We start from the raw sequence: 22,672 nt of genomic DNA, 5'->3' as shown, positions 1-22,672 counted from the left end.
TTTTTATTTTTAAAGTTTTATTTATTTATTTTGAGAGAGAGAGCGAGAGAGCAAGTGAACATGACCGGGGGGGGGGGGGGGCTGTGGGCAGAGACAGAGAATCCAAAGCAGGCTCCACACTGTCAGTGCAGAGCCTGGTATGGGGCTCGAGCTCATTAACTGCAAGATCATGACCTGAACCAAAATCAGGAGTTGGATGCTTAACCGACTGAGCCACCCAGGGGGCCTTCAAATCTTGTTTTGTCCACGACCCTAACGACTGGCAGTGGGGCAGTAGTACTGAGCCAGGACCCCAGAAATTTCCCTAGATTACAGGCTTCCAAATGCTGGCTCGTAGACAACTGCATGAAAACTGTCGGCAACCTGTTAAAATACAGATTTCCTGGGACACTAACGCCACTCTGATCTACTACATCTGGGAGCAGGGCTCAGGAATTTGTTGTTTCTTTAAAGTTTTATTTAATTAATTTATTTAGAGAGAGAGCATGGGGCAGGGACCGAGAGGGAGAGAGAGAATCCCAAGTAGGCTCCATGCTACACGGGGCTTGAACCCATGAATTGTGAGATCATGATCTGAGCCTAAATCAAGAGTTGGACGCTAAACTGACTGAGCCACCCAGGCACCCTGGAATTTGTATTTTTAAAATGTCTAGTTGATTCTCATGTGCCTCCAGGCCTCCTCTCTCTGGCCCTCTCTCCTTCTCTGTGGCTAAGTGGGTATCCTCAGGCTTCCTGATGAACTCTAAAATCAGAAACTATTTTTCCCAAGCCAGAGCTTCATGGAACCCAGCCTGGTAAGGTGGATCCTTTTAGTGTCTTTTCTTAAGATAAATGAAAGTGTTTCAGTCATATCAAATGTCCTTGCACTGTTTGTCTGAAATTACTAGGCAAGTGCCTTTTAACCCTGAGAGACAACTGAAGAACTAATCCGGAGTATAAACACCTCTATGCTGTGAGGACCATGCTGGATGCAAGGCACAGATTAATTCAGTAGAGAAATTGCATGTCTGTTGTCTGCCCTCTGCTGGTTAAAATGAATGAAGGTTGGAAAGTGTTTACCAGTAGGAGTTTTTCTGACTGGTACTGACCATTTCCTGGGTTGGAAGCCCATCTGAAGGAGCTAATCCTGGTCCCAGTCTCGGCACTTAGACACCTGAAACTAGAAGGGTTACTAATTAAAAAAAAAAAAAGCTTTATGAAGGTATAATTCATATATATATAAAACTGAGCTTATTTAATTTATACAACTTAATGAGTTTGGACATAGGCATATGCCCATAAAATCATTACCATAATCACGGTAATAAACATATCCATCACCTCCAAAAGTTTCTTTGTGCTTTTTGTGTGTGTACTTTTTTTTTTTGTTTAAGAACACTTAAAATTTGTTAAGAGGGGAGAGCTCATGTTAAACTTACTCTTCTAAGTAAGCTACCTCTATCAAATCACTGGGGTTCAACTCTCCTAAGGGAAATCTGTGAACCCTGGTAGGAACTACTAGCATGGCAGCAGGGAGGGAGAGGAGACATTGAGAAGCAGCTCATCTGCCCAGGGAGAGAAGTTTTGAAGCTGGGTAGGTAAGGAGGCCTGAGAGCCTTAAGAGACACCATTGAGGGCACAAGGATGCTCCTCTACACCATGACAGTCTTGAAATAGACTGGGAAACAGACCTCATGACCTGAGCTCTCCAGTTGGTACTTAATCCCTTCCCTAGTGACTAAGTATGTGACCCTTTGCATTTAATCTTAAAGTACTGGAGGAAGTGCCAGGTAAAAGCATAGGTAAGAAATCTGGCCTACCTGATCCGTACCCACCAATCCCAGGTGGAAATCTCAATGCTTCAGATAAAGAGGATGGACCCCAGCTATTGTGGTCTCGCCTATCCTTCCAGGGACATCATTAGATGGGAAAAATATCAGACCTAGCCTAGTTTCCAACCTCTATACCTCCAACTGAAATAACGACAATTATTAGTGGCAGCTAACATTGTTTACGATGCACTGCTAAGTACTCTGTTATGTGCCTAACAGGAACTATCGTGTGTAATCCTCACAACCACCTCTGAGGCACAGAATGATCACAGTAGCTTGTTCAGGGTCACAATGCTGCTCGGTGTTAGAGCAGGGTATAGCCCAGGTCCGTCTAACTGCACAGCTAGAGCCACAATGCTAACTTCTCTTATTCGTCTCTATTTCTCGTAAGCCTGAGAGAAAGATGCGCTCCTGGGCCTGAGACTAAGGACTCCACCCCTGCTGCACTTACACCAAGTAATAGATGAAATGGGAGTGGATGCTAGGCACTGGGTCTTGAGCTAGTGAAATCACTATTAGCTCAGGTATAGGCCCAGAACCTGGGGGCAGGGACTGAGTAGGCAGCCAGGGATCAAACTGTCCTCCTAGGAGTGAGGGCAGGATAAGGAGATGGAAAGTCTAGGAATGGGCTGGCTTTAACAATTGGAACTGTTTTCTTTTTTTTTTTTTTCATTAAAAAGTTTTTTTTTAATTTTATTTATTTTTGAGAGAGAGAGAAAGACAGAGCACAAGTGAGGGAGACGCAAAGGGAGAGGGAGACACAGAATCCGAAGCAGGGTCCAGGCTCTGAGCTGTCAGTACAGAGCCCGACGTGGGGCTTGAACTCACAAACTGTGAGATCATGACCTGAGACGAAGTCGGAAGCTTAACCGACTGAGCCACCCAGGCGCCCCTGGAACTGTTTTCAAAAGGGGTATTTTAGAAGAGCTTCTTTGCACCATTTGAGATGGGAAGAAATGACCTCTAAGATTCTTTCCAGTTTTCCATTCCAATGAACAGTGTGATCATGCATTAGGTTTTTTTCAAGGTCCACATGTATTTTAAGCCCCCTATGAAGACAATGCAGTTTTAGGCCTCTGAATAAGGATTGCTTATTTGTCTACAGATTGTAAGTCAGCGCTGGGGTGCTTGGGTGGCTCAGTCGGTTGAGCATTCGACTTCAGCTCAGGTGATGATGGCATGGCTCGTGGCTTTGAGCCCCACGTTGGGCTTTGCACTGACAGCCCGGAGCCTGCTTCAGAGTCTGTCTCCCTTTCTCTACCCCCTCCCTGTTTGTGCGCACTCTCTCTCTCTCAAAAATAAACATTAAAAAATTAAAAAATAAAAAGGAGTCAGCTTTGAAATTGTGCTTGTTTTCATTAATGAAAATGCTCAGATTTGACTAAAACCAGGGCAGGGAGGATGATGTTTCCGTAACATGAACAAGTCAGTACTTTCTGATACCATTTTATTTTCAGAATGACAAGTGAACTCAGTTTGTTTATCTGTAAAATGGGATTGAAAATCATCTTTACAAGACTTTTTTGAAAGTTTAACTAAGATAACATATGTGAAATGTAGTTTATAGAAAAAATTCATATATTATACTTATTCAATTTCCCTGATACAAAGGGCACAGGGAAGAAATGAAAGTGGAAGACATTCAGGTTTTTCCTGATCATTCAGTTTTGAAAATGAATCTGCATTGAATATATTCTGGTTTTAAATTATTCAGAACTGAGATAATTTGACCACAAAGCCACTTGAAAGTCACCAAAAGAACTAAATAAACTTTGAAAATCACTTCACACTGTGGTCTTTAGGACATTTGATCCAATCAGTATCAGACAACTGATTAAATAGCCTAATTTTCTAAGCTTAAGATATTTACTGATTCACTCAAGAATTCTTATGCTCTGAGGCTCCAAAGGTTTGCGAAACAGAATTACCTCATTCTATTGTCAACATTTTATCAAGAAAAGAAACTTGTACAACTTAAAATGTTCCTTCTATAATGAATGTAGTCAGGTAGATATGTTGGAGTATTGGAGAAGGGAGAAGATGATAAGGGGCAAACAGCAATTCCAAGATTGAGTGACAATATCCTTTACCTCTGAAAACAAGGGTACTTCTTTTTTTTAATGTTTATATTTGACAGAGCACAAGTGGGGAAGGGGCAGAGAGGGGGACAGAGGACCCAAAGTGGGCTCTGTGTCGACAGCAGCGAGTCCAATGTGCCACTTTACTGCTGGTATTTACAATTATACTTTTCCACAAAATTAATAGTATTGGATAAGTAGCTGAAATTCCTGGAAATGAATTCCTGGTAACAGTTACTTAAAAGTTTCCTGTAAGGAAAGGACTCTCTAAGCACAAGAGAAATGTTTTCCTCCACAGTAGACTGGATTCTATACTAGTTTTCAACAAGACAGTGTCATTTCATAGCCTTTAGACAGAACTACACTCATTTTCAATGTTAGAGAATTATACCACACGTAATTGAAGCACTGTGAGAACACATCACCCACCCAGCAGTTTGGAGGAATGTATTACAAGACCTGGGCACTATAAGACAAAGTTACAGACAACCACAGTCCTGATGGATTGCCACTAAAACTGTCAATGAGAAGATTCCACATGAGCAGCTTCCAGGGTCTTCTCTCAGCAGTGGTAATAGTAGCAACAGCAATGAAAGCAATAACAGCAGAAGCAGCAGCAGGAATAGCACTAACATTAGGGGTAGTAGTGTAAGCAGCAGCAGTTATTGAATGCCTACTTTTTGTCAAGACAGTGCCAAATCAGGGGCACTTGGGTGGCTCAGTCGGTTAAGCGTCCAACTTCAGCTCAAGTCATGATCTCACGGCTCGTGGGTTCGAGTCCCACATCGGGCTCTGTGCTGACAGCTTGGAGCCTGGAGCCTGCTTCAGATTACGTGTCTCCCTCTCTCTCTGCACCGCCCCCCCCTTGCACACCGTCCCTTTCTCTCAAATATAAACACTAAAAAAATTTTTAAAAGACAGTGCCAAATCTTACATACACACAATCCTTATAGCAAATTTGTGAGGAAATTGTCATTACATACCTTTCACTGATGAGAAACTGAGGCTTGAGGTAGTTTATTTGAGGCTCCACAACTGGTTAGACACAAAACCAGGATTTACACCTAGGACTGTCTTATTTCAAGGCTTAGCTCTGTTTACACCACCATACGTTACAGTGGTATGGATAAACACACATGTTTCAGCATGAGAGATTAAAAACAGAAGAGATACACACTAGCCTGAGTTTGTTAATGACAGCAAGCTTTTTAGGTGGTCGAATAACAAGGTGACAGGGGTGAGGCTGCAGAAGGATCTCAGAATCAGAGAAGTGAGGTGTGTGAGTTTGAGTGTGAGGCAAACCATGGTGTGGTCAAGAGTAAGGCAGTATAATTTAGGGAAAATACCTTAATATTATTTAAAAAGGCAGTTATGACTCAGATGAACCTAGGAGCACTCATATAACTTCCATAAAAATAAAAGTCTGGTGTGCTTGCGACACCACAAAATCTAATGGCATGCCCACCCAGTACTATGTGCTTCAACAATGACTCTCAAGAAAGACACAATGGGTTAGGAAAAGAAGCTTATCAGAAATGATTGTAGAAAGGTCATAATGAAAAATAGGCTGAAGATCTATCTGAATAAAATGAAAACAAAAATAAAATCAGGAAGGGTGGTAATAAACTAACAATAATAGTAACAATGGGGACTTACATTCCTGTGTGCCAACCACTGTTCTAAGTGTGTATACGTAAGTGTGAAGTCATTTAATTCCTTCAGCCTTATGAGTAGGTACTGGTGTCTGCATTTTAAAAATGAGGAAACTGAGGCACGGAGCTCAAAGTCACACACATTTGGACATTGGTAGGGCCACGAACTCCATCCAACCTCAGCAGTCTGCTGCAGAGCCTGGGCTCTTAGCCACTCACCCACACTGCCCCTTTATGGTACAGGGAGGGTTTACTCTGGGGTCAGGTATCAAAGCTCATATCAAGGAAGATCTCTTGAAGCTGTGTAAGCAGGAAGTAAACTTCACAAAGAAACCCCTTAATAGATAATAACAGGCTAAAAATAGTAACAGTTGCAAGAAAAGTAGGCAAGTGGGTAGACTGATAAGCTAAGCATAACAAGTTATAGAGAGAAGCTAGACATTATTACGATAAGAGCCTGAAGCTTCTTGAGTTTGAAATAATTTAAGATGACCATACCCTCCAACACAAATTACTGGTCTGTTCCAGTTATTCATTTATTAGATTTTACATACATCATAATGAACATACAATTTTTTTCCTGATATAATTTCTAAGACTATGAAAATGGATACTGCTAACCTGTTACATACTCCACCTTACAAATGATTCATGAACATGAATGAAATGTCTAGAAGTTCATCTTAGTCAACACCCTCATTCAACTATTTTTTATTTTCCAGTTCAGAAAATCTGACTAATAACTAATCTAGGTCAGCATTCTCCACTGTATCTTGTGGAGATTAATGTTTAGAAGTTATTAAATATGGGGGGGTGCAGAAATTCCAGGGTCAAAATAAGTGCTGAGTTCTCTTAGAGAACCAAACGCATGTAGCATGAACAATCCAATAATAATCTATACAAGTATAACCCAGTATTTCCTAAGTTTATTTGACCATGGCACCTTTATGTTGCAGACCATTTATAAATTATGGACATTCACTCTAGATCTAGATGATTTCTTTTTTAAAAAATTTTTAGTGTTTATTTATTTTTGACAGAGAGAGAGACAGAGTGTGAGCAGCGGAGGGGCAGAGAGAGAGGGAGACACAGAATCCAAAGCAGACTCCAGGCTCTAAGTGCCAGCACAGATCCCCCTGACACGGGGCTTGAACTCATGAACTGTGAGATCATGACCTGAACCGAAGTCGGATGCTTAACCATCTGAGCCACCCAGGCGCCCCAATATAGATACTTTCTTTTGCAGAAGTGGAAGAGTGTTATTTTTACGAAAGTCCATGGTGGGGAGTTAACCATGCCTAGGACTAACTGGGGCATTTCATTCTATTAATTTTGAAAGAGTGCCTGTTTCTGCTATTTGGGGATAGTGGTATGTGGCATTCTGAATTCACTTTCTTCTAAGAACAATTTATAACTGATGTTTAGGTATAACCAAAATAGCATCATAGAATCCAAGAACTCTAGAACAATTTAGTACCCATGGTGTACAAATAGGACCTCTGAGATCAAGGACACGGTCACTACGCTGGAGTTCCTCTCACATTACCTGTAACTCCTTACTCTCTCCTCTGCTGATTCCCTCTCATCTCTCTAACTTCTTGTTGTTGGAATTCCCTGGAGCTCAATCTGTGAACCCTGTCCTTACTCTATCCCTAGTCTATCCCCTGGTGATTTCATAGCCTTGTAACTCTTTAATAAATTTAAATGTTACTGACAGCCTGGACTTCTCCTCTAAACCCCAAACTCACACATCAGGATGTCCATGACATCCACACCAGCATATCTAATAGGCATCTCAAATTCAAACATGTCCCAAATCAAAGTCCTCATCTTCCCTTCCAAATCTACTCCTCCTTTAGTCTTCTCCATCTCAGTTAACAACATCACCTTTCCAGTTGCTTAGACTAATGGCTGTGCTGTCCTCCACAACACTTTTCCTCTCATACCTCATACCCAAACCACCAACAAATTCTGTTGGCTCAACCTTCAAGATAGTCCCCCAGTTGAGCCACTTATCACCTACACTTTCACCTATCCTAGTTAAACCTCTACTATCTTCCATCTGGATTGTTAAAACAGCTTCCTAGCTGACCTCCCTGATTCTGCCCTTGGTCCCCTACAGCTTATTTTCAAGACAGCAACTAGTGATCCTGTTAAGACTGTAATTAAGAATGTTTGTTTTTCTTTTTTCAATTTTTTTGAGGGACCTCTCCCTTTAAGTATATTTATTTATTTTGAGAGAGTGCCTGTGCGTGTGTGTGGAGGAGGGGCAGAGAGAAAGAGAGAGAGAGAGAGAGAGAGAGAGAGAGAGAGAGAGAGAGAGAATTCCAAGCAGGCTCTGCACTGTCAGCGCAGAGCCCGATGCGGGGCTCAAACTCACGAAACTTGAGATCATGACCTGAACTGAAACCAAGAGTCTGCTGCTTAACCGACAGAGCCACCTAGGCACCTCAGAATTTTTGTTTTTCATTGAGGTATAAAAGACTTCTCCATTCAAAATCCACTAATGGCTTCCTATCTCTGAGTGAAAGCCAAATCCTTACAATTGCCTAGAAGTCCCTATACTACATGGCCCACATCATCTCACAGGCCCCATCTCCTACTACAAGTTCCCCTGTCCAACACCCCCTCCACTGCAGCCCCATTGGTCTTGTTGCTGTTCCATGAGCCAAGCATGACCTTACTTCAGGACTCATTATTTCTACCTTGCATCACATTATGTTAGCTGATTTTTATTAGGTTAGGTTAAAAAGGTTTCCTTCAAATTCCTAATTTGCTAAACTTAAGCTTGTTTTTGTAGAGGTGAGATTCACATAATTTAAAATCAAAATTTAAGAACTCAACCATCTTGAACAATTCAGTGGCATTTAGTTCATTTACAATGTTGCACAACCACCTATATTTCTTTCCTAAACATTTCCATCATACCCCAAAGTAAACCGTGTACCCATTAAGTAGTCACTGCCCATTCCCACTTCCCCTCTCAGGCCCTGGCAACCATCAATCTGCTATCTCTATGGATGTATCTATTCTGGATATTGCACATAAATGAAATTATACAATATGTGATCTCTTGTGACGGGCTTTTCTCACATAGCATGTTTTTGAGGTCCATCCACATTGTAGCATGAATCAGTACTTCATTCCTTTTTTTATGGCTAAATATTATCCCATTGTATGAATATACCACAATTTATTTATTCCTTCATCTATTGATGGCACTTGAGCTGTTTCCATCTTTTAGCCATTGGGAGGAATGCTGCTATGAACATGCATGTACAAGTATCTGAGTCCCTGCTTTTTGATTCTTTTGGATATATACCTAGGAGCAGAACTGCTGGGTTATATGGTAATTCCACGTTTTAATTTCTTGAGGCACTGCTGAACTGTTTTCCACAGTTGCTGAACCATTTTACATTCCCACCAGCAATGTGTAGGGGTTCCAATTTTCTCTTCAGGGCTTTTGCATTTGCTATTCTCTCTGTGGAACGCTCTTCCAATAGATAATCAAGTGGCCTACTTCCTCACTTCCTTCAGGTCCTTACTCAAGGTCCTCTTCCCAGAGTCCTATCCTGACCACCAGATTTAAAATGGCAACCTCCCAACCCCAGCCCATACTTACCATCCTCCTTGCCCACTTTATTTTGCTCCGTTGCATTGATCATCATCTAACATACTATATAAATTTCTTATTTTTTATTGTCTTGTCTTCCGCCACTGAAATATAAGCTCCACCAGGGAAGAGATTTCAGTCTGTTTTTCCAGAACCTGGAATAGTGTTAGGCACATAGTAAGTGCTCAATAAGTACTTGCTGAACAAGGTAGTGAAGCCCAAAGAGATGTTTTGGCAAAGTGTGACAAAAAAGGACAAGAAGCTAAGTCTCTGTAGTTTGGAGGTTATTTTTCTAATAATGGTGATGGATTGAAACTGAGCCAATCACACCTTTATTCAGCTGTAACCTTTTAAAAAGCACACATGTGAGAGATGGCTATTTCTAAATCAAGTGAAGGAACTATTTAGAATACCCTGAGGTAGGGGTGCCTGGGTGGCGCAGTCGGTTGGGTGTCCGACTTCAGCCAGGTCACGATCTCGCGGTCCGTGAGTTCGAGCCCCGCGTCAGGCTCTGGGCTGATGGCTCAGAGCCTGGAGCCTGTTTCCGATTCTGTGTCTCCCTCTCCCTCTGACCCTCCCCCGTTCATGCTCTGTCTCTCTCTGTCCCAAAAATGAATAAACGTTGAAAAAAAAATTTTTAGAATACCCTGAGGGTAATGGGATCAAAATGTAGAGCTAATACTCATTTGCACCAATTAACACTCAACTAACTGCCTATAATAAGAAGCTTAGTAGTGACTGAAATGTTTTATTGAAACAAAGCAAAAAAAAATGGTGCTACAGGATACAGAACTTTAAGAGTATTATACTTTGAGAAAATGAACCTAATACAAACTGTAAGAAACAGAATCTTATTGGAAGAACAAAAAGCTGTACTCCTATCTAAAATATTGCTATAGCAACAATGTGTTTTGGTTTATCATATTCTTGAACTATAACAGATCCAGAGAAAATATCTGTATATAAAAAGAGAATCTATGTTGAAACCACAAAGAAGTTATTTCTGGGTAAAAGCTTAAAACTTGGTGTAATTGGTGCTTAATTTTTCACTTGAAGATGGTTAATATGGCAAAAATTTATATGTTTTCATTACAATTTTTGAAAAGTAAAAAAAAAAGATAGATGGTGAATGAAAAAACATTCTAGAGGGACAGATATGGAAATAAAGACTCAAATATTGTCAAGTCTACTACTAAGAAACAAGTAGTAGTAGGAACACTACTAACAAACCACACTTTTAGAGATTTTGGAAAATCATTTACAGCAGAAATCAGTCTGGGGGTGCCTGGGTGGCTCAGTCGGTTAAACGTCTGACTCTTGATTTTGGCTCAGGTCATGATATCATGGTTCGTGAGTTTGAGCCTCCCGTTGGGCTCTGCACTGGCAATGCAGAGCCTGCTTGGGATTCTCTCTCTCCCCCTCTCTCTGCCCCTCTCCTGCTCACGTTCCCTCTCTCAAAATAAATAAATAAATAAACATTAAAATAAAAAAAAATGTCTGGAAAATTAAAACTAATAGATTCCACATTTTTGACTGAATTACAAATAGATTACATAACAGGTGGTCATTGAAACTGGCTTTCAATATGTCTCTGCTATAAGCTGAATGTTTGAATGTGATGGCATTAGGAGGTGTGCCTTTGGGAGATGACTGCATCATGAGGGTGGAGCCCTCATGAATGGGATTAGTAACCTTATAAATTAAAATGTTAATTTACTTTGAAAGAGAGAGAGGGCACCTGCAAGCTAGCTGCGCAGAGGGGAGGGGCAGAGACAGAGGCAAAGAGAGAATCCCAAGCTCTGACAGCATGGAGCCTGACACGGGGCTTGACCTCACGAACCATGATATCATGACCTGAGCCAAACTCAAGAGTTGGATGCCTCACCGACTGAGCCACCCAGGCGCCCCAATGTCCCTATAAATTAGACACAACAGAACTTTCTCCCCACTTCTGCCAGGAGGATGCAGCAATAACATGACCTTCTATGTACCAGGAAGTGGGTCCTCGCCAGATACTCAATCTGCCCGTGCCTTGATCATGGACTTTCCAGCCTCCAGAACTATGAGAAATACATCTCTGTTGCTCATAAGTTACCTAGTCAATGATACTGTTATGGCAGCCCAAAGGGACTAAGACAGTTTCAAAGTGCAAGTAAAAAGTACAAGAAGTTCTGGGGCGCCTGGGTGGCACAGTCGGTTAAGCGTCCGACTTCAGCCAGGTCACGATCTCGCGGTCCGTGAGTTCGAGCCCCGCGTTGGGCTCTGGGCTGATGGCTCAGAGCCTGGAGCCTGTTTCCGATTCTGTGTCTCCCTCTCTCTCTCTGCCCCTCCCCTGTTCATGCTCTGTCTCTCTCTGTCCCAAAAATAAATAAACGTTGAAAAAGTACAAGAAGTTCTGATGTTAAGATGAAAAAACCACTCATGATGGAGTCAAACAACTTCAAAGCCTGACCACCTTAATAGTTATTAAGATCACAAAGGGGCTTTGTCAGCCTCCAAAGTCCAAGAAATTAGTAAAGTATAAATAGTGAACTTTTAACTGTGCTGGAGGAAAAACTGCAAGATGCATTTGGTGAAGCTCTCAGTCTGTAGGCCAAGGAATCAGGCTTTCATGTAAGAAGCAAAGCAATGCTCCTAGTTACACGGTAAAATCTACAGCTTTTATATGACGTTATTTATGAGAAAATAATTCCTGAGGCACTTTACCAATACAAATTTTATTAAAAAAATAAGTAATAACATCAAAACTGTTCAGCAAATCTATATTCAATGTAACCAAAATAAACAAACACCAAATTAAAAAAAATATACATCTATATATATATGGGCAAGAAACAAGTGCATTTTTGGTCCCAATATTTTCTGAATATATTATCTTTATCCAAAGGGATTACATTAATGGCTAAGAAGATATTATGTATTAGATGTACAGAAACATAACTTTAAAATTTGTTTTAAGGGCTGTAGGAAGTGTTTTTTGCCAATTCTTTATGTCTTTGAGCTCCTAATCACTAAGATAATGTTAATGATAGTCCCAAGACAGACAGAAGATGTAATCCTGTCTAGTGGTCTGAACAACTACCAAATCTAGAAGCTATCAATAGGTAGCTACGTGAAATTTGTAGAGAATTCTAAAGAATTTCTTGGAGTTCTTAACAAAACAAAACAAACACAAAAGAAAAGTTTTAAAGAAAAGAGATAAAAGTGGACATAACAAACACACATCAATAAATTTGGTGAAGAACATAAAATCAAGACAAAATTAAACTTAAAAAAATTGAATATTAGTATTGCTGAAAACTCCTAGGATTAATACTGGATAAAATTTTAAATGACAGTACAAATAACTATAACTTTGGAACTGTAATTTTAGAAACTTATTTTCCAAGAACATGAAAGTAACCTTGGTTCCCTACACAACCAGTTTTTATATTCCTTGGACTGCATGCATACTAGACGAAGATTAAAGGGCAGCAGCCAAAATGATTAAACTCCAACTTGGACGTTGAAGCATTTGATTTGATGGGCCTTTCTTGGTCAGAATGAACCCATAAGCGTAAGATCAAGAACCAAAGCCCCCAGTGGGAAGTTGTGCTCAATTTGGTGGGCCTTGAGGTCATCTCTGGCCAAATTAGCATCAGCCTTATGGGAGGCCAGTCATGAAGGAAGGGACTCTCCCCAAGATCTGATTTCTTAAGGCCACAATCTAGAGGAGGTCTCACAGTCAAATAATTCACATTCCTTGGAAAGAGAGAACAGGCATCAGTTGTGTCCATCGAAGGGGGACACTGACCAGGAGTATCCTGGACATTTTTTGAAATTTCTGTGTTGCTTCTGCATCTGAAAAATATGAAAAATAGAACAATGACAGACAAGGAAAGAGGAAAAAGACAGCTATCTGACCTAAAAATGTAAGACTTATAAGAAATTAACTAAGAAACCAGACAAAACAGACAAAGAAAATGAATAGCCATATCATTTGGAATGCGATATTCTGAAGGCAAGTACAGCAGAGAAAAACACAAACTATTTTAAGCAAAGCAAAAACGACCATGGCAACAAAAGCTATTTTTGGAGAGAGCCAACTGGAGAAAAAAGCTTATGTTAAGATATGTTAACCTGACACAAAGATAAGGTGGAATAAGAATCTAGTGCCATCTGAAAGCTGAAAAGAGCTGAATCAGAACTAGTGTCATGAACTGCTTAACCGCCTTCGTGTGAGAAAACACTTCAGAAGTTTGAACTTAGGAAACTGCCTTTGTGTAAGAAAACACTTCAGAACTTTGAACTTAGGAAATTCCAACTTGTCTTGCACCAGGTTGCACGAGCTCCATAGAGCAGGAATCTATTTCAACAAGCGCTTTAAAAACAAAAACAAAAACAAAATACTTTAATATTTTTCATTTCTATTAATGGTACATTTAAAAATGCAACAGTGCTAAAATCCATCAAAGAAAAATGCACGAAATGGAAATTAAACTTACTCAGACGAGGGTTCAGAAGTTGAGGTACTTTCAGGAACTGAAATTAGAAGAAGAGGTTTACATTTACAGTAGTATAGGTGATGAGTGACACCATCAGTTTAGTACGTAAGAGCCCATATTGTGGCTGATCAAAAGTACTGGAATAAATATCAGAAATTCAAAGTAACACAATTATAAATACATACCATTCTCTATTACAACTTGGCAAGTATGAGTTTTACGCTGACTTAGGTGTTTAGCCATACGATCTAAGCCAGAAGAATCAGTTAGGAAGTCACATTTAAGGCACACTAGAGTAATGCCCCTATGAAGAAGAAAGGAAAGCAAAGGTTTTCATCTTTTATCCAAGTCCATAGGCACGTTCAATAATTATTTTTCCATGTAATAACTCTTGATTTGCTTTTTATGTGTTATGACCATCAATTGCCAATTTTGTTCTATAAGCCTGATTTATCTGAAATGGTACCCTAGAAAATGACATAGCCACATTTAAGTTATGCTAACATTTACTGCTTTATAAACCACTTCCTCTCATACTGGTTGCTAAAGGACAAGAGTCAAGAGACCTAAAGCCTAATTGTGGCTCCACTAACAACTTGTGTAGCTTGTGCAAGTCACATTCTTTCCGTGCTTTGGCCCATTTCTGAGGACCTTCTTTCCACACACTCTACTGCTAGATGTGACGGATACAAGAGTGAACAAAAGAGGGCAAACTCTGTGGAGCCTATAATCTAGTATCTTATTTTAGAGGTGATAAAATTAGAAAAGAAATGGGAAGGCTTTAAAAGTAAATCATATAATTTAATTATTGTTATTACCAATTAACGAGCATAAACATAGTTTTATAGTTCACTGGATGCTTTAAATTTAAGTACTTCGACGTGTCAAGGAATAAAAACCAGTAGCATACCTTAGACTGACTGCTCCCCTGTGGTTCTAGTCTTAACAGCCTGCTATATATTTATACCTGGGTGTCACGCCGGAACATCAAAAATGATCTTCATACACTGAAATTGTGCTTTCCTCCCCAGTGCCAAAAACCATTCCCCCTAACCAATCTCTCTTATGATGTCATGCTCCCAACACAATGGCTCAAAATTATCTCTGACTCTCTTTTTTCTTAAAATAGTCAATATTTCAAATATTCTATATTATTAACAATTTATTGAGCACTTAACTCTGTGCCATGCTGAGGGTTTTAGATATATTATCTTATCTGAATCCTATAACAAGCCAAAGACGTAGGTGTTATAATTATTACTTTTTTATAGAGGACAGGGTCAGGTTTAAAAACCTATCAAGGCCAAAATTAGATTTGAAAGTGAGCCCTTTGATTTCAGAGCCCATGTTCTTAAACAGTGTAATACCACTTCACCACCTTAACCCAGATTCTTATTAAGTCAATGTTAACTACCATAATAATCTTAAACAGTCCATGTGCCTCCTGCAATTGCGAACTGCGAGATCATGACCTGAGCTGAAGTCAGATGCTCAACTGAGCCACCCACGCGCCCCTGCAAACCTTCTTATGTTACTGTAGTTACTTATATTCACACCTTAACATATATTGTACATTCCTTGAAGGTTGGACAAGCCTTCTTCATCACTGTCATCTTTATGGGAACTGCTACGATGTGTTATACATAATAGGTACACAATAAATTAAAAAAATGAACATTGCATTTTAACAAAATAATAATTACAAAATTTATTGTTCTATAGAATTATAAATATGCTAAGTCTCATACACAGAAACTAATCAATTTTATATTTAAATCTGAGGCCCATCCAAATTGAGAAAAAAAGTCTCAGATCTTTAAAGTCATAGAATCAATTTAAGAATCAACCACACAACTGAGCTTGATAACAATGATGTAAAAATAAAATAAACGCTCATCTTTAGAATTAAAAATTCCTTTTTCATTCTTAAAAATTATATTTCCTTAAATTTAGTAATACTTTTAAAATAGCATGAATATATTTTTAAAATAGAATCAAACTTTCCTCTGCCTATGAACTGTTGGTCCAACATCATCCACATATGTAATTTTCAACATGTACATTAATTTACTCAAATATTTACAGAATGCCTACCATGTGTCAGGCACTATTCAATGCTCAGTAAACATATGGCATAGACAAATATCCAAACCACACACATTCTAGTGAGAAGACACAGACAATAAACAAAAGAGTGAAGTATACAATATGGTGGAAAGCAAAAAGTGAAGAAAAATAAAATAAATGGAGATAGGTAGTGGTGGGGATGGGGCCTAGGGGAAAGGATGCTATTTTAAATGGAGTGGTCAAAGAAAGTCTCACTCACTAGACTAGAGATTTAAAGGAAGGAACTGGCCATGCAGATATCTGGGGAAGAGTGAACAAGGCAGAAGGAATAATGAATACAAAGGTCCTGAGATGTATCATCTCCCATTCCGCTTTTCCATTAATCCAAAGCATCAAAACAAGTACTGGCTAAACTTAAGTCTACGTCTTAGCCATAAGACATCTTGATGCTACCAAAATCTTGGCACTGATATTTCAAATAGCAATGACAACATGAACAAAATAAACAAAAGAAGATGAAGTAAAAAGAAAGCAGAAGAATGTGGAAAAATGATGCATAGTGGATTCTGAGCTAAGCGTGTGTGGTATAATTAGGGTTAATTATCAGTGCCTTTCGAAATGTTCATCAGCAATTCCTTTTGTAGAGTAAACAGGTTGTGTACTTTATTTAAAAATGAAAAAAAAATCCCAAGAATTATGAAGGCTATATATTGCTCAAAATCAAAATGTGTTAGTCAATTTACTAGATTATTTTAAACCTCTTTTTAATCTTCAAATGTTTTTTATTTTATAATGTAAATCCATGAAAGTTTCGCCTTATTGCCTAACACCACTGAAACAAAGTTTAGCCAGAGAATATAGGCTATTTCTGCTTTGTTCTATGCTATAATGAAGAGAACTGTATTATGTCTGGTAGTAATCACTTCATTTTCCAAACAAGGTACTCAAGAATCGGGTTAAAAAAATTACTAGAATTTTTCAATAGAGAAAATGGAAAAAGATCAACTAGTTACCTGAGAATTCCAGAATGCTTCTTAAAAATATAAAACCGTTTACTTGGATGGTTGCTATGAGAGCTGGAAAAACAACAGACAGATGAGATGTTATTATACAGTAATTCATACTAATTTTATGAACACATTTCAAGTACATGTTTAGTTCTTAGCTTTGAATAAAAGATCATGAGCTAAATTATTAAAATTCTATTATTCATCTGTTTAATTCAAGATTAAAAAAATGTTTATGTATTTATTTTGAGAGAGAGAGAGAGAGAGACCGTGTACAAGCGAGGGAGGGGCAGAGAGAGAGGGAGAGAGAATCCTAAGCAGGCTCAGCGCTGGCAGTGCAGAGTCTGATGTGGGGCTTGAACCTACGAACCGTGAGATCATGGCCCAAGCCGAAACCAAAAGTCAGATGCTTAACTGACCGAGCTACATAAGTGTCCCTAATTCAAGACTTTTATTTTGTATTTTCTGTTTGTATTTAATGTTAATTAATTAATTAATTAATTATATTGAGAGAGAGTGTGTGCATGCATGTGAGCAGGAGAGAGGGGCAGAAGAAGAGAGATATTCTCAAGGAGGCTCAATGCTTAGCACAGAACCCAATGCGAGGCTCGATCCTACAACCTTGGGATCACGACCAGAGCTGAAATCAACAGTTGGATGCTCAACTGACTGAGCCACCCAGGTGCCCCTTCCTGAGAATATTCTTAAATGATCAGTACCCTCACCATTATTTAAAAAACCCTCAAAGTTAAAAATGCAAAGAGCATAAAATTAAATTTTTTCAACTATTAAGAGTTGAAAACTATTTATTTATTCATTTTTAGAGAGAGAATTCCAAGCAGACTCTGCACTGTCAGCGTGGAGCCTAATGTGGGGCTCAAACCCACAAACCATGAAATCATGAGCGAAGCCAAAACCAAGAGTCAGACGCTCAACCGACTGAGCCACCCAGGTGCCCTAAGAGTTGAAAACAATTTAAAAGGTATTTGCTAATAACGTATTTTGCTATAATATAAATTGTTATGAATAATAATTATCACTTTCTTATACTTATTAGCAAGGGGAGAGAATCTGAATGATCCTCAAGGTAAATGCTACTTGGGATAAATTACATTACTTGCCATCAGTAAAATGAAACATTTAAAGAATCTTTTGCAATTATTAGGAGAGCCTTTAGGGAAAGCGAATTAAAGAAAACAGAGCTCTATGCACAGAACAAAAAAAACACTAACCAAATTTTGCAACAAATGGTAATAGCTTTTATATCCCCTTCTAAACTGAGAAGGAAAGCTTTCCTGTATTAGAAAACCAGGCAGGATTAACAAGGACTAGCATACCACAGTATCCCAAAGTGTGGTTCATGGACCAGCAGCATCCATACCCCCTGGGAAATCATCAGAAATACAAAGTCTCAGGTCCCATTCTAGACCTACTGAATTCATCGCTGGCAGTGAGGCCCAGAAATCAGTTCAAGTGTTTCAGGTGATTCTTATGCAAGCTACAGTTTGAGAAACACTGGCCCTAGCTTGCACTGACAGACCCAAACCAGCCAGCACACCAGATCAATGATTATCCTGAGACACAAGGTAACTATCACCAGCATACCACCTATGCATGGGAAAAGGAAGATTCTGGCTAGTTATAATCCTGTGAAAACAGCTGCAGAATAGGTGCCATGATGAATGCAAAGAACTGTTTCTCAAGTAGATAAGACAGGCACATATTTAATACGAGGCAGAATAGCTGAATGGTACAGAACTCAAAGGAAGGAATGATTCCTATTATGTGGCTGTGGGGATCAGATCCCTCACAAAAGAAGGTAAACTGAAAGGGAAGGAGAGGGGGATTCCAAGGAATAACAAATAAGGAAAGACACTTTAGATACTGAATATGAAACAAACTATATGTTGGGGAAGATTAATTAATTTGGGGGGCCTGATTTGTGGTTATAGAGTTAGTATGGGTTGGGAATAAAGGTACTCAACCTCTAAGAAAATGAGGCTTCTGTGGATGCAGAGCTCAAATCTATGACAAAAGTCCACACTGGGTCAGGGTGTACCATTCAGGGGGAGGGTACCTGAGGCAACAAAGGAAGCAAGGCATCGCTGAATTAGGGGAAATGCAAAGGCCCTTAGAAAAGTAGAAGTGGAAGCTTTCGGTTCTATATGAGGCTAATAATAAGTGCTCTGTGTGTGTGATGACAATGCAATGTAGGGTTGGGGCTCACTGGAAAATAGGAGAAGGTTACAAAGGAAGCCTGAGGCCAACTGGAAATATGTGGGGACAGAACTGATATGGGAGGTCCTACAAGACAGCCAAGGAACCTATGGAAAATGGGAGATAGGAGGACGGAATGACCATGGGTTTAAGAAACACTAAAAATATTTTCCAATTTAATCTCCTATAAATTATGGTTAGAATTAAAGCTCCATTGGGGCAGTCGTGTGTTTGGCACAGAATAAAAGACCAGCATTCTTAATCGCTTTCAAAATACCAACAACATTTTTCACAGAACTAGAAAAAATAATCCTAAAATATGCATGGAACCACAAAAGGCCCCAAATAGCGAAAGCAGTCTTGAAAAAGAAGAAAAAAACTGGAGGCATCACAATTCCAGATTTCAAGATATACTACAAAGCTGTAGTGTTCAGAACAGTATAGTACTGGCACAAAAACAGACACATAGATCAATGGAACAGAATAGAGAACCCAGAAATCAACCCACACTTACATGGTCAATTAATCTATGACAAAGGATGCAAGATACTGACAAAGACAGTATCTTTGATGAATGGTGCTGGGAAAGCTGCACAGCCACATACAAAGAAATGAAACCGGACCACTTTTCTACACCACACACAAAAATAAACTCCAAATGGACTAAAGACCTAAATGTGACACCTGAAACAATAAAAATCCTAGAAGACAACATAGGCAGTAATTTCTTTGACACCAGCTGTAGAAACATTTTTCTACGTATGTCTCCTCAGGTAAGGGAAACCAAAGCAAAATTAAACTACTGGGACTACAACAAAATAGTCCAGAGACATTTTTCCAAAGAAGACATGCAGATGACCGATAACATGAAAAGATGCTTAATATCACTAATCATCAAGGAAATGCAAATTAATTTTTTTAAAAAGCTCTATGCCCAATAAGGGGCTTGAACTCAAGACCCTGGAATCAATCTAAGCCAACCAGGCACGCCTGGGGAAATGCAAATTAAAACCTCAGTGAAATATCACGTTAACATCTGTCAGAATGGCTAAAATAAAAACCATGAGAAATAAGTGTTGGCAAGGATGTGGAGAAAAGGAACCCTCATGTACTGTTGGTGGGAATGCAAACTGGTGCAGCCACTGTGGAAAAAAGTATGAAGGTTCCTCAAAAAAACAAAAATAGAATTACCATATAATCCAGTAATTCCATTACTGAGTATTTACGCCAAGATAACGACCCCTATGTTTACTGCACCATTATATTTATAATAGCCAAGATACGGAAGCAACTCAACTTATGTCCACTGACAGATGAATGGATAAAGATGCGGTGTGTCTATCTATCTATATGAAATGGAATATTACTCAGCCATAAAAGAGAATGAAATCTTGCCATTCGCAACAACATGGACAGACCTAGAGGGTATAATCCTAAACAGAATAAGTCAGCCAGAGAAAGAAATATACCATTATGATTTCACTGATATGTGCAAATTAAGAAACAAAACAAATAAAGAAACAAAAAAAGAGGCAGAAAACCCCCTAAACTCTTAAATACAGAGAATAAACTGGTGGTTGATAGAGAGGAGGGGGGAGGGGAATGGGCAAAATAAAGTGGATTAAGAGCACACTTATCTTGACGAGCACTGAGCAATATATAGAACTGTAGAATCATTATATTGTACGCCTGAAACTAATCTATGTTAATTATACTTCAATTAATGAAAACACCAGCATTCCTCCCAGCAGTATACTGAGAGAGACTGGCTGGGGCCTGGTTTAGGGCAACCACGGAATGGAAACCCCTGCAGTAGATGGGAGGCAGAGTGGTAAACTGCAGCAGGTAGACATTCAGGAAGTCATTATGAATGGTGGCAGATCAAGAGAGCACCACAGGCTTCAGAAACTTAAAGGGTATTATCTTTTGCTGATGCTCCACACTTCTGCAAACGATACCTTGAGACAAACTGAGCTTAAAGAGTATTGGGGTGATAGTAGTTTGGATCCTAGACAGACAATAATGTTTGACTTATTTTTGTTCTTCATAGATGCCAGTGGGTCAAAGATAAAAGTATCTGTCAAGCTGATGAAGAGATGGATCTTAGGAAAACTCAGCACTGAAATTGGAGGATTTACAGTAGAAAAGTAAAATAACATTCTGAGAGTGATTAAGGTACCAAGAAAGGGAAAGTAAAGAGGCAAGAAAGATTGAAAAAAAGAAAAGGTAATGAAATAAAGGTAACCTACTGGATGGAAGAAGATATTTGCAAATGACATATTTAATAAAGGGTTAGCATCTAAAATATATAAGGAACTGATACAAGTCACACCAAAAAAACCAAACAATCTAATAAAAAATGGGCAGAAGACATAAACAGACATTTCTCCAAAGAAGATATCCAGATGGCCAACAGACACATGAAAAGATGCTCAACATCACTCATCATCAGGGAAATACAAATCAAAACCACAATGAGATGTCACCTTACACCTGTCAAAATGGCTAAGATCAAAAACACAAGAAACAACAGGTGTTGGCAAGGATGTGCAGGAAAAGGAACCCTCATGCACTGTTAGTGGGAATGCAAACTGATGCAGCCACTGTGGAAAACAGTATGGAGATCCCTCAAAAAGTTAAAAATAGAATTACCCTAGGATCCAGTAACCACACTACTGGTTTTCTACCCCCCGCCCCCCGCAAATGCAAAAACTCAAAGGGATACATACATGCATCCCTATATTTATTGTAGCATTATTTAAAATAGCCAAACTATGGAAGCAGCCCAAGTATCCATTAACAGATGAACAGATAGAGAAGATGTGGTATATATATGTACGTACACACACACACACACACACACACACACACACACACAAATGGAATATTATTCAGCCACAAAAAAGTATGAAATCTTGCCATTCACAACAATGTGGTAGAGCTAGAGAGTATTATGTTAAGCGAAATAAGTCAATCAGAAAAGATAGATACCAAATAATCTCACTCGTATGTGTAATTTAAGAAACAAAACAAATCAGCAGAGAGAGAGAGAGAGAGAGAAAGAGAGAGAGAGAGAGAGAGAGAGAAACCAAGAAACAGATGCTTAGCTGCAGAGAACAAATTGATGGTTACCAGAGGGGAGGTGGAAGGGATGGGTGAAATAGGTGATGTGGATTAAGAAGTGCACTTGTCATGATGAGGACCCAGTAATATAAGGAATTGCTGAATCATCATCTTGTACACCTGAAACTAACACTGTATGTTAACTATACTGGAACTAAAATTAAAAACTTAAAAACTGGGGCGCCTGGGTGGCGCAGTCGGTTAAGCGTCCGACTTCAGCCAGGTCACGATCTCGCGGTCCGTGAGTTCGAGCCCCGCGTCGGGCTCTGGGCTGATGGCTCAGAGCCTGGAGCCTGTTTCCGATTCTGTGTCTCCCTCTCTCTCTGCCCCTCCCCCATTCATGCTCTGTCTCTCTCTATCGCAAAAATAAATAAACGTGGAAAAAAAAATTAAAAAAAAAACTTAAAAACTAAAAAATAGTCTGAGGCAAAAAAAAGAAAAGGTAATGGAATAGAGAAGTAGCCAAAAGGGAAGAAAAAAAGTGATGGTAACAGTTTAAGTTGACAAGAAGATTTTCAAAAGTGAGTGATGAAAAGTATCAAATATTCTAAAGAATGGCACAAAAACAGACACATAGACCAATGGAATAGAATAGAAACCCCAGAACTAGACCCACAAAC

General features: G+C 39.2%; 1 protein-coding gene across 3 annotated transcripts in view; it reads right to left on the bottom strand.

Annotated features, from left to right (window-relative positions):
* The window catches only part of ZNF280C (zinc finger protein 280C), an 88,151-nt gene that overhangs the window by 12,623 nt on the left and 52,856 nt on the right, over positions 1 to 22,672 (bottom strand). For 2 of the 3 annotated variants that reach the window (XR_005788102.1, XR_005788103.1), the window contains exons 17-21: positions 16,719 to 16,781; positions 13,824 to 13,942; positions 13,639 to 13,675; positions 9,164 to 9,309; positions 1,089 to 1,159 (exon numbers count right to left, since the gene is read on the bottom strand). Coding sequence is in view for 1 of the 3 variants with exons in the window: in XM_040468129.1 (XP_040324063.1) it covers positions 13,505 to 13,514; positions 13,639 to 13,675; positions 13,824 to 13,942; positions 16,719 to 16,781 (229 nt within the window). In the remaining 2 variants the exon portion in view is untranslated. Of the gene's footprint in view, positions 1 to 1,088; positions 1,160 to 9,163; positions 9,310 to 12,962; positions 13,515 to 13,638; positions 13,676 to 13,823; positions 13,943 to 16,718; positions 16,782 to 22,672 lie in introns of those variants that run through there. The other variant, XM_040468129.1, reaches the window with a different exon arrangement.

This window comes from Herpailurus yagouaroundi, unplaced genomic scaffold, assembly GCF_014898765.1.
Source record: "Herpailurus yagouaroundi ecotype Mexico unplaced genomic scaffold, PumYag 67681, whole genome shotgun sequence".
Lineage (NCBI taxonomy): Eukaryota > Metazoa > Chordata > Mammalia > Carnivora > Felidae > Herpailurus > Herpailurus yagouaroundi.
This window is presented reverse-complemented; position numbering and strand designations above follow the sequence as displayed.